Source organism: Coregonus clupeaformis, unplaced genomic scaffold, assembly GCF_020615455.1.
Source record: "Coregonus clupeaformis isolate EN_2021a unplaced genomic scaffold, ASM2061545v1 scaf1316, whole genome shotgun sequence".
In the NCBI taxonomy this organism is placed as follows: domain Eukaryota; kingdom Metazoa; phylum Chordata; class Actinopteri; order Salmoniformes; family Salmonidae; genus Coregonus; species Coregonus clupeaformis.
Window position 1 is genome coordinate 81,479 of NW_025534770.1, and position 12,398 is coordinate 93,876.

At 41.9% G+C, this 12,398-nt stretch overlaps 1 protein-coding gene across 1 annotated transcript in view; it reads left to right on the plus strand.

Annotated features, from left to right (window-relative positions):
• The first annotated feature begins 404 nt into the window (after positions 1-404).
• The window catches only part of LOC123486693 (chitin synthase chs-1-like), a 44,221-nt gene continuing 32,227 nt past the window's right edge, over positions 405-12,398 (plus strand). The window contains 5 exon segments of the mRNA XM_045218011.1: positions 405-533; positions 536-602; positions 701-985; positions 1,344-1,356; positions 3,146-3,170. Coding sequence (XP_045073946.1) covers positions 405-533; positions 536-602; positions 701-985; positions 1,344-1,356; positions 3,146-3,170 — 519 coding nt within the window.

Genomic DNA, 12,398 nt, shown 5'->3' on the forward strand with positions numbered 1-12,398 from the left:
ACTATATGTACCCGGCCCTAAAAACAATATTGTATGTGAACACTATATGTACAGTTAGGGTATAATATACATAATTTATGGCCCCTATTATACAGATATCTACTCAGGTCCTATGGTCAAATGGAATAAAATGTGTTTAAAGTACATTTAAAATCATAACTTTTTACAATATAGCAATAGAGATAAAAGACAAGAATAGGTCCTATGGTGTGCTATCAAACGTCGGATCATTCTGTTATATTGCCCCAGGTCCTATGGTGTGCTATCAAACGTCGGATCATTCTGTTATATTGCCCCAGGTCCTATGGTGTGCTATCAAACGTCGGATCATTCTGTTATATTGCCCCAGGTCCTATGGTGTGCTATCAAACGTCGGATCATTCTGTTATATTGCCCCAGGTCCTATGGTATGGTATCAGAAGTTTGAGTATGCGGTGGGCCACTGGCTTCAGAAGACTGCAGAGCACGTGTTTGGTTGCGTGCTCTGCAGCCCCGGCTGCTTCAGTCTGTTCAGGGGCGCAGCCCTCATGGAGCAGACAACGTCATGAAGAGATACACCACTAAGTCCACAGAGGCTTGCCACTACGTACAGTACGATCAAGGTAAATCTTTATTCCTGGACAACACTCACTCGAAGAACACAGCCACTTCTCTGTGCAGTACTCTCTTGTCTACAGTACCTCCCTCTGCTCTGTCACAGGTGAAGACCGCTGGCTGTGCACTCTCCTGCTGCAGCAGGGCTGGAGGGTGGAGTACAACGCTGCGTCCGATGCCTACACCAACGCCCCCCAGGACTTCAAGGAGTTCTATAACCAGCGGCGGCGCTGGGGGCCCTCTACCATGGCCAACACCATCGATCTGCTGGGCTCAGGGTCTCTGACCTCCCAGAGGAACAGCTCCATCTCCAAACCCTTCATCATCTACCAGATTCTCAGCATGGTTGCCTCCATCCTAGGCCCGGCCGCAATCTGCCTAATGATCTCAGGTATCCTGCCTGTCAGGGGCCTCATACAGCTCAAGCTTTGGGGTAGTTTGTTGTTGGAATGTAACAGGAAACAAACATGTTGTAAACTGAAGGAAGATGATTATTGTTCATAATAATTCTGGTCCTCTCCCTTTTTCAGGAAGCTTGTCGTTCATACTGGACATCAATGAGGGTGTCCATACTGGACATCAATGAGGGTGTCATGAGGGTGATTTGTCGGGAGAGGTTGTGTTTTCTCTAGCAGGAGGTAAGCTTGGCTTCTCATATGGTGTTGAGTAAAGCTTAAACCATGTATTTAGATCGTAGGTAGGTAGTTGTAGTTAGGTATTGTAGGTAGTTTATTTAGGTAGTTATTTAGGTAGTTATTGTAGGTTTCCGTAGGTAATTATTGTAGGTAAGTATTGTTTACGGCGGAGCCCGGCGAAGCACGAGGCTAGCTAGCTAGCGGGTAGCTACTGGTAACGTTTAGCAACGGTGGAGAGCTGTTTCCAATGTTAATGTGCTAGCTAGCCAACGTTTAATTATTTTTTCGTGCTACACCCGGCAGCCGTTCTTCAAACAAAGTCAACACAGTGGCCATTGCTAGCTAGCCAACACGACCAGCTAACTGTACTGTAGTAGCTAAATACAATATACTTGTGCTAGCTAGCCAACGTTTAATTATTGCTGCGTTATGAAAGGAACTAGACACGGACACGAATGATCTGTTTAGTGTGTTAACACACTATTGGTAGTTTGTTGTAACCAAGTATTGGTGCTAAACTGTGTGTTATTGGATGCTAGCATGCTAGTTAGCTATGCCGTCATAGCTAGGCATCGTGGGCTGTTGTGGGTAGTTACTGTAGGTTGGCATTGTTTTTCGGCGGTGCCGGGTGTAGCACGAAGCTAGCTAGCTAGCCGTTCTTCAAACAAAGTCAACACAGTGGCCATTGCTAGCTAGCCAACACGACCAGCTAACTGTACTGTAGTAGCTAAATACAATATACTTGTGCTAGCTAGCCAACGTTTAATTATTGCTGCGTTATGAAAGGAACTAGACATGGACACGAATGATCTGTTTAGTGTGTTAACACACTATTGGTAGTTGTTGTAACCAAGTATTGGTGTTAAACTGTGTGTTATTGGATGCTAGCATGCTAGTTAGCTATGGTGTCATAGTTAGGCATCGTGGGCTGTTGTGGGTAGTTACTGTAGGTTGGCAGTGTTTTCGTCGGTGCCGGTGTAGCACGAAGCTAGCTAGCTAGCCGTTTTTTCGAACAGAGTCAACACAGTAGCCATTGTGTGCTGTACTGTGGCAGCTAAATACAATATATTTGTGCTAGCTAGCCAACGTTTAATTATTGCTGCGTTATGAAAGGAACTAGACACGGACACGAATTATCTGCTTAGTGTGTTAACACACTATTGGTGGTTTGTTGTGACCAAGTGTTGGTGCTAAACTGTGTGTTATTGGATGCTAGCATGCTAGTTAGCTATGGTGTCATAGTTAGCTAGCTGAATAAAGTGGGTTGAGTCTATTCCTTTAAACATTGAACCGCTGTGGTTCACAACAATTCTGATTTCTAAAGGTGGAAGTTGGGAGAGTTTTTGTTCGGGTGGTTCAGTGAAATAATTATAGTTTCTGAGGTAGAAGTTTTTGGTGAGGGAGGCCCTGCTCTCTCCTCTCCCAGATGTTTAGTTCATTTCATTCCGATCTCCTCTGCATTATTGTAGCCATTTGCTACAGCCTGTCAACTATGCCTCTGCCTATCCCTGTTCTCTCCCTCTCTGCACAGGCTACACAAACGCCCCACACCGCGTGGCTGCTGCCTCTCTAACCTGGTGGTCCCTGCACGCACCCCACACCTGGAGTTCCAGGTCTCAGGCAGCCTCTGGAACTGCCGTTCTGCTGCCAACAAAGCTGACTTCATCCCAGCCTATGCTAACCTCCAGTCCCTCGACTTCCTGGCGCTGACGGAAACATGGATTACCACTGAAAACACTGCTACTCCTACTGCTCTCTCCTCGTCTGACCATGTGTTCTCGCATACCCGAGAGCATCTGGTCAGAGGGGTGGTGGCACAGGAATCCTCATCTCTCCCAAGTGGACATTCTCAATTTTTTCCCCCTAACCCATCTGTCTATCTCCTCATTTGAATTCCATGCTGTCACAGTCACTAGCCCATTTAAGCTTAATATCCTTGTCATCTATCGCCCTCCAGGTTCCCTTGGAGAGTTCATCAATGAGCTTGACGCCTTGATAAGTTCCTTTCCTGAGGATGGCTCACCCCTCACAGTTTTGGGGGATTTCAACCTCCCTATGTCCACATTTGACTCATTTCTCTCTGCCTCCTTCTTTCCACTCCTCTCCTCTTTTGACCTCACCCTCTCACCGTCCCCCTACTCACAAGGCAGGCAATACGCTTGACCTCATCTTTACTAGATGCTGCTCTTCTACTAATCTCACTGCAACTCCCCTCCATGTCTCCAACCACTACTTTGTTTCCTTTTCTCTCTCGCTCTCCTCCCACACTACTCACTCTGCCCCTACACAGATGGTAATGCGCCGCCGCAACCTTCGCTCTCTCTCTCCCACTACTCTCTCCTCTTCCATCCTATCATCTCTTCCCTCTGCTCAATCCTTCTCCCTCCAATCTCCTGATTCTGCCTCCCTCAACCCTCCTCTCCTCCCTTTCTGCATCCTTTGACTCTCTGTGTCCCCTATCCTCCCGGCCGGCTCGGTCCTCCCCTCCAGCTCCGTGGCTTGATGACTCATTGCGAGCTCACAGAACAGAGCTCCGGGCAGCGGAGCGGAAATGGAAGAAAACTAAACTCCCTGCCGACCTGGCATCTTTTCACTCCCTCCTCTCTACATTTTCTTCATCTGTTTCTGCTGCTAAGGCCACTTTCTACCACTCTAAATTCCAAGCATCTGCCTCTAACCCTAGGAAGCTCTTTGCCACATTTTCCTCCCTGCTGAATCCTCCCCCCCTCTCTCTCTCTGTGGATGACTTCGTCAACCACTTTGAAAAAGAAGGTTGACGACATCCGATCCTTGTTTGTTAAGTCTAATGACACTGCTGGTCCTACTCACACTGCCCTACCCTATGCTTTGACTTCTTTCTCCCCTCTCTCTCCAGATAAAATCCTGTGACTTGTGACTGCAGGCCGCCCAACAACCTGCCCGCTTGACCCTATCCCCTCCTCTCTTCTCCAGACCATCTCCGGTGACCTTCTCCCCTACCTCACCTCGCTGATCAACTCATCCTTGACCGCTGGCCATGTCCCTTCCGTCTTCAAGAGAGCGAGAGTTGCTCCCCTTCTCAAAAAACCAACACTCGATCCCACTGATGTCAACAACTACAGACCAGTATCCCTTCTTTCTTTTCTTTCCAAAAATATTGAGCGTGCCGTCTTTAGCCAACTCTCTTGCTATCTCTCTCAGAATGACCTTCTTGATCCAAACCAGTCAGGTTTCAGGACTGGTCATTCAACTGAGACTGCTCTTCTCTGTGTCACGGAGGCTCTCCGCACTGCTAAAGCTAACTCTCTCTCCTCTGCTCTTGTCCTTCTAGACCTGTCTGCTGCCTTCGATACTGTGAACCATCAGATCCTCCTCTCCACCCTCTCCGAGCTGGGCATCTCCGGCGTGGCTCACTCCTGGATTGCGTCCTACCTGACCGGTCGCTCCTACCAAGTGGCGTGGCGAGAAGCTGTCTCCGCACCACGTGCTCTCACCACTGGTGTCCCCCAGGGCTCAGTTCTAGGCCCTCTCCTTTTCTCCCTATACACCAAGTCACTTGGCTCTGTCATATCCTCACATGGCCTCTCCTATCATTGCTACGCTGACGATACACAACTAATCTTCTCCTTTCCCCCTTCTGATAACCAGGTGGCGAATCGCATCTCTGCATGTCTGGCAGACATATCAGTATGGATGACGGATCACCACCTCAAGCTGAACCCTGGCAAGACAGAGCTGCTCTTCCTCCCGGGAAGGACTGCCCGTTCCATGATCTCGCCATCACGGTTCACAACTCCGTTGTGTCCTCCTCCCAGAGTGCGAAGAGCCTTGGCGTGACCCTGGACAACACCCTGTCGTTCTCCGCTAACATCAAGGCGGTGACCCGCTCCTGCAGGTTCATGCTCTACAACATTCGGAGAGTACGACCCTGCCTTACACAGGAAGCGGCACAGGTCCTAATCCAGGCACTTGTCATCTCCCGTCTGGATTACTGCAACTTCGCTGTTGGCTGGCCTCCCTGCCTGTGCCATTAAACCCCTACAACTCATCCAGAATGCCGCAGCCCGTCTGGTGTTCAACCTTCCCAAGTTCTCTCACGTCACCCCCCTCCTCCGCACACTCCACTGGCTTCCAGTTGAAGCTCGCATCCGTTACAAGACCATGGTGCTTGCCTATGGAGCAGTGAGGGGAACGGCACCTCTGTACCTTCGGGCTCTGATCAGTCCCTACACCCAAACGAGGGCATTGCGTTCATCCACCTCTGGCCTGCTGGCTCCCTTCCTCTGCGGAAGCATAGTTCCCGCTCAGCCCAGTCAAAACTGTTCGCTGCTCTGGCACCCCAATGGTGGAACAAGCTCCCTCACGACGCCAGGACAGCGGAGTCACTCACCACCTTCCGGAGACATTTGAAACCCCACCTCTTTAAGGAATACCTGGGATAGGATAAAGTAATCCTTCTACCCCCCCAAAAAAAAAATTTGTAAAGTGGTTATTGTTGTAGAAACATTTGACTAGATAATTAACTCAAAAATATCTCTCAAGACATCAGAGCCTGTGAATTTAAGAATTTAGACTTTATTAAAAAAACAAAGCCGAGCCTTTTTCCAAAGAGACAAAGACTGTCCCTTTTTCGCCAAGAGCTCAATTTTATAGCCACATGTACAAACATTCCTAACTTTTTTTTAGTTCGTACCACCCTCTCATTCGATCATTCTATTGGCTGCGTGCCTAGGCCCCTTCTCAAAAGCCCCTTCTTAAAAAAACTAATGTAAATGCAAACCAGATGTCTAGAACCCCATGGCCTCAGTTTAAAAAACCCCTGTAAAATAACACATCATATACTTAATGTATATATTCATTATTTAAACATATATCTGGATTATAAAATATCAAACATGTTCATTCTGTTTCACCATTATCATTTCATAATACATTATAAAACATTTATCATTCATCACCCCTTTCCAGCACTGAGATTATGTGCATGTGGCCATGTGTCAGGTCATAAGGTCATAAGCATAAAGAAATGCAAACACTAGCTCCATTGTTACTTCTATCTCCACAGCCATCACGTCATTGACACTCCCCTAAACCAGCTGCAGGAGTTTTCATGAAAAAACACATAATTATCTCTGCTCTATATTCAACTGGCTCTCAATCCATAAACACTCCAAGGCATATAGATTTTCAATTTTACAACATATCCATGCTTATTACTAATATTATTATTTGACCTTTGACCTTTCCCTACATTTACCTTCATGATACATAAAATAACACCACATATCCCCCCTTTGGGACATTATAATATTGTCCCATCAATACAAAGATTAATCACTCATATCACAAGTATTATAACAATCAAAATAATCAATATCCATATCTAATCAAGTAATTGCCATGTCAACATCACTAAGCATTAATATTATAAGTTATTCAGATCAGTCAGTCCACTTATAATTTATAATCATAATCAAATGAATTACCCAAAACACTTTAAAATGACAATTCTTAATTAGTCACCTTTGTTCCATCATTCAAAGTTAAAACTCTCACCTTGGCACATATCGATACTGGCTGAATGTATATTTATATTATAATAATTCTAGCATTAACTTCCTCATAACAAGAATTACATCAGATCAGTACCCTAATGCATTGTCCAAATTACTATAAATTTAGTAGTGTATAATACCTCCTTAATCAACATACTACCTCAACTAACACTCCTTCCTCTACCGGCACTCAATCTTCAGGCGTCTTCATTATTCTTCATTATTCATCATAGTTCATCTTGAATTACCCATAACAATGTCCCAATTCCAATGTCACACCTGAACCACCACACCTCCACCATCATCCTGTTTTGTCCATGTGCAACCCAGTATATTGATTCAGAAGTGGGTCAGACAGGAACATCTTCAACGCCTTTGTTGTTTCCTCTTCAGCCAAGTAGAGGATTTTTGGTTTTTATTGAGGTTTACACCGTTCTGAGCCAATTGATCTCTGCAATGCATTACGACACCATCCGTTGTAACCTCAGGAAAGGACAGATCATAACAGTTCAGTTGAGTTAATTTCCAATCCAAAACATCCCTAGTAACATCATCTACATGACAAATCATTATGTTTCACATTCTCCCTTGAATTCTTCCAAACTATATAACCCAATTGTTTTATTGTAACATTCCTATATTTTTCTCATACTCTATTTGACATTAATCTAGTGTTTCCCTTTCCTTGTTCCTATTCTAACACTTGCTTATACTTCTCTCTTCTAATAACACTTTCCCCTGGAAATCTAACACCAATACTACATCAAATTGTTTATCTAAATCTTGGACTGTTCTCCTTATGTCTATGATTCACCTCTCTCTTTCTTTCATTATCTTAAGGTCACACTACCCCATGTGACTTCCCCATACTCTTTGTGCTGGTTTCTCACACACCAATAATATTTTAACCCTTGTATTTTAATAGTGATCCCTTCCTGTATTTTTAGTTATGGTTCCTGCCTGTGCAAGAATCTACATTCTACTCCTGTCTATATCCCTTCTATGTCTTGTTCTTCTGCTCTTTATTATTATTATCAGTACTCCATTCCCCTTATTCTCAGGTAACTAGTCAAGTACATAGAAATCAATGATAAGGATATCTGGTGCATCTTGGAGATCTGGAATCTCTCAATCATCAATTCCCTCACTCTGGTACAATGGTTAAGATGATACCCAATACTCCCCTCTATCAGTACCATCGTTGGTATAACCTGGACAACAATATGTAGGTCACTTCTGTTGTTAACCTTCCCCCATCACTAGGATCTCCGGATCAGCCAAAGTCCCTCTCAATCTATCGACATCGGTCTGTGAAAAGTGTCCTTCTATCAGCCTTCTCATAGAGAAGCTCAGAGTTACTGCTGCAAAGACACAAGCACAGACACACACAAAAAACAACAATACTACCCAATGGCTGAGGTTGGAACACTCCTATAGTGGAAAACATTAATCTTAGTATCTGTCTCCACCAGTTTTACCATCATTAAGGCAGCCAACAACACCTGGTACAAGCCCCTTCCACATAGGGTCTTTCCAGCTCTTTCTTCTGTAGTCTTTTGCCATCACATAGTCTCCAGGGCACAGAAAATACTCAGATTATCCTACTCAGTTGGACATAGCTATCTTCACCCATGAAAATAAAATCTTAAGAACATTGTTAGGTTAGGTGAGACACAGTATGCTACTCATGTCCTCTCATCCGTCAAGAGAAGCCTTGAGATTATGAAGCACACCTGCTTCCAGCTTGTTGTAGTCCACTTATCTCATAGACAGACCACCTCTACACCATGCCTCCTATCACAAAAACAAAAATGATTTAACCTATCACAAAAACAAAAATGATTTAACCTATCACAAAAACAAAAATGATTTAACCTAACCCATAACACATTATTACTACTGCTCACATCCTTAATACACCCTGCATATTTCCCCCTTGGACACATACATCACATCGTGATTCATGTGTACAAAAAACAAAACAAAACAATATTGCTTATCAAACCTAAAATAATAACTAACCTTAAAATGACAACCCTTGAGCATATCTTTACTTAACTGTATTCCATAACACTATTCAATGAATACTTCTCATTCAGGACTAACTCTCTCACTACATCCTTGTCCTGTTTAGACTCATTTATATATAGGATTTTTCCAATTTGTAAACTTCTTCACAATTATCCTTATTTTATCTAACCCCTTAATTCAGCATGCCTCTAGAATTCATAGTGCGGTTGATCAGGTCACACTATAAAGCCAGGACAGATTTCAGAGGTCATTGAAATCATTCAATTAATTGTTTCATCCTATAGTATACTACTTCTAACAACCATCAAAACCTTTCATAACTGTTGTAATTCCTTATTACAGCTCTTTTCAAAATAAATCACACATATTTACTTATCCCTCAGTAAATAAAACCCAAATTACATGTGTATGCCCCTTTAAGATATTTCACTTCCATCCTGTCAAAAAACCCCAAATAGAAATAAAAATCCTATACAACTAACATGTAATACTAAGTAGTTTGTTTGTGGTTATTTGAACACCATATAGTAAAACAATAAACAAACAAAAATGGCCAGGCCTTATTTATTTTTGTAGCTCCCTATGACAACCTAAGAATAAAACTACTTAATTTTACTAACTACTTCCACCCTAGCCTAAATACTTTTTTTCACCTCCCAATAAAGAAATCCCCATGTTCCTGGAAGAGAAAGTATACATGTCGTTAACATATAATCATCAATCCAAAGATAGTAATTACACACCAAACATCATACATATATCCCCAGTCCTATCTCATCAACAATCATTAACCCCAGCATCGATTTTAAAATTGTTTGATACGTCGTGTCCTACTTTACCCCTAACCTAATATTATAGGAGACTCTCATCAATTCTTAAAAGAAAACTCCCATTTAGAAGATACTAGATAATAACCCATTTTATTAAGTTAACTCCACCTTCCACTATAAACCTATAACCCCTTTTTAATAATTTAAACGTCGCAAACTGTTGCATCGATGTTTTCTTTTTTTCCCCAAATATAAACTTATTGTTTCATAATCCAAAACCCATAAAAAGATGTCTACTTAATCCATCAAGTCAACAGCAACAACTACCTCCCAAGGTTCAACGTACTATAAACAATTTATCGTTATCTGAAGTAATAAAACATCATCACAACTCACTGCTGTTTAAACAAACTATATAATGTCATAATAAAATGATCAATTATCAAATAGCGTTCCTTATTCAACTATCGAGACATGTTCTTCATTAGTTAATCGTCTCCACAAAGCAATACTACCTAATAACATATTCTCATTCTCCTAAATATAAATCAATAAAACATCCAATTCACCAATATGCTATTTCAATTACTATGTTATCCTATCCAACATAGATTGGTAGGACATCTTTCCCTATAATGTTATCAATCGAAACCAGTAATTCACATCAATAACATCAATGTAAAAAGATTTGCTTTCTGTCCCTCACTGGATTCGAACCAGGGACCCTCTGCACACATTGACAACTTTCACCATAAAAGTACCGTTACCCGGCGCTCCACCAGTGCCACACAATTAAACCATCACCCCGCCATTACAGAATGAATTACTATCCTTGCTAAGTAAGCTACAAGTAACACCAAACACTTGCTGTAGTTCACCATCATATATTTAAATAATCAATTTATCACAATCCAATGTATCTATAGACATATCCCACTATAGCCATTTGTTTAATCTAGCAAAACCTTATTCAATGACTACCACGTACTCTCCTCTCCATACATTAAACATTTTAGCAGATGCTCTTTTTCCAAACGACTCTCCATTCGTGAGCTCATACCTTTCTATACTTATACTACCCCCCTTGGGAATCGAACACCCAACCCTGGCGTTGCAAGCACCGTGCTCTACCAACTGAGCTACAGCGGACCACAGATGAGCGTATAGTGCCCTTTTCTGATAATGTTATAATTGTAGCCTATTGCATTACTTTTGTTTAAAACATAAGTTTGTTTATTCAACAAATCCACAACCCACTATAACTTGATGCTATTCCCTCAGCATAAAAGCCAAAGCTCCTTGCATCCCCTAGTTCACGTAATGAAAATACATTATCATTCTACAATTCACCAACTATTCGCATACACCACTGGTGACGCAAACCATAGAATAAAGTAATAACAATTAGAATTTTGTCAAATAGATGTTTTCCATTCAACTATTCAAACTTTCTTTAAATAACTATTTCAGCTCGATACAGTCAAACAAGTATGACTCTCTTTTTACCGGAAACTAATTCATGGCATTAGTAAAATCTATTCACATCCCAACAATAGCTAAACTATACTTAGAAAACCTAGACTCTGTTCAGCGATGCAGAATCCATGCTTTATCGAAATGACAAGTTAATCCTCTTTTATTCCAATGATAATAGTCAGTAGTTTTAGTATCTGGCACATACTACACTTTTTCAGAAAATAGCTTTGAAGGACACAGATCTCACACGCTCAACGTAATCAACTTAGCAGTCAACAAGTCAAACCCCACATTCATTGATTTGGAAACAGATTTAACAACCAACCAATTTAATTATATATCTGCTTCTGAAATAATATATAGTTTATTATTATGCTTAATTCTACCACATGTCCTATGTACTCTCTCCCATTTCCACATCCACCTACGTGTTTGAACAAGTCAACACCTATAATTTTATTATTTTACGTAGTCAATTTATCATAATACTGCATTACCTCTAAAGTTTCTAAATATATCGTCCGAAACATACCCTAACAGATGTATCAAAATACAATGCATAGACGTCATATGACCACACCAATAAACGTGACCTGTTCCTCCAACAGGATTTATTCTACCCCTCCTGGTAACGTGAATTTTCTACACTCAGTTGGTCAATGAATATCCACGCACCCATTTATTCTTCTCTTTCCTAAGTGAGATTGGGCACCCCCTTTCTCCATCAGACAGAAGCTTCAAACAACCTCAAATAGATTTCCTTTCCTTACAGAAAGGCTATCTACTTGCAGGATTTAATATTATATTCTCACTCACACAGATGAGCAGCCACTTGTGCCCAAATGAATCAGACAGTTGAATGACTCACAGCCGCACAAGCAACCCATTCACCATACGAGATGAGCAGACCTACTCTATATATAACACTTTATCAAAATTTGGGAAGCCCTTGTAGCTATTTAACCCGTTCACCTACTCAGGATGACCTAACTTTTTACCTGATAGACCCTACATAATATTGACATCATCACAACACAGGATGATTCACTACTTACCCGTACAGACCTCTAACAAAGAATTTATCATCAGAGCGGTATCCGTAAGTAATCTTGTCTGTTCAGGCCAATGGAATGCTAATTTATAGCCCCCCAAAGCGGTATCCACAAGATTTCTATTTATACTACACTTTCCTAAGTGACCTGTCAATTCTGCCCTAATTTTTTTCTGTTACACTTCCTCAACACAGAAAAAGAAGCGGTATTACCCAGGATTTCTGCCTACCTATGCAGTCCTCAAGACGATTAACGTCTAAAGCGGTATCTGCAGGACTTAACATGTTATTGTCTGATCGCTCAACC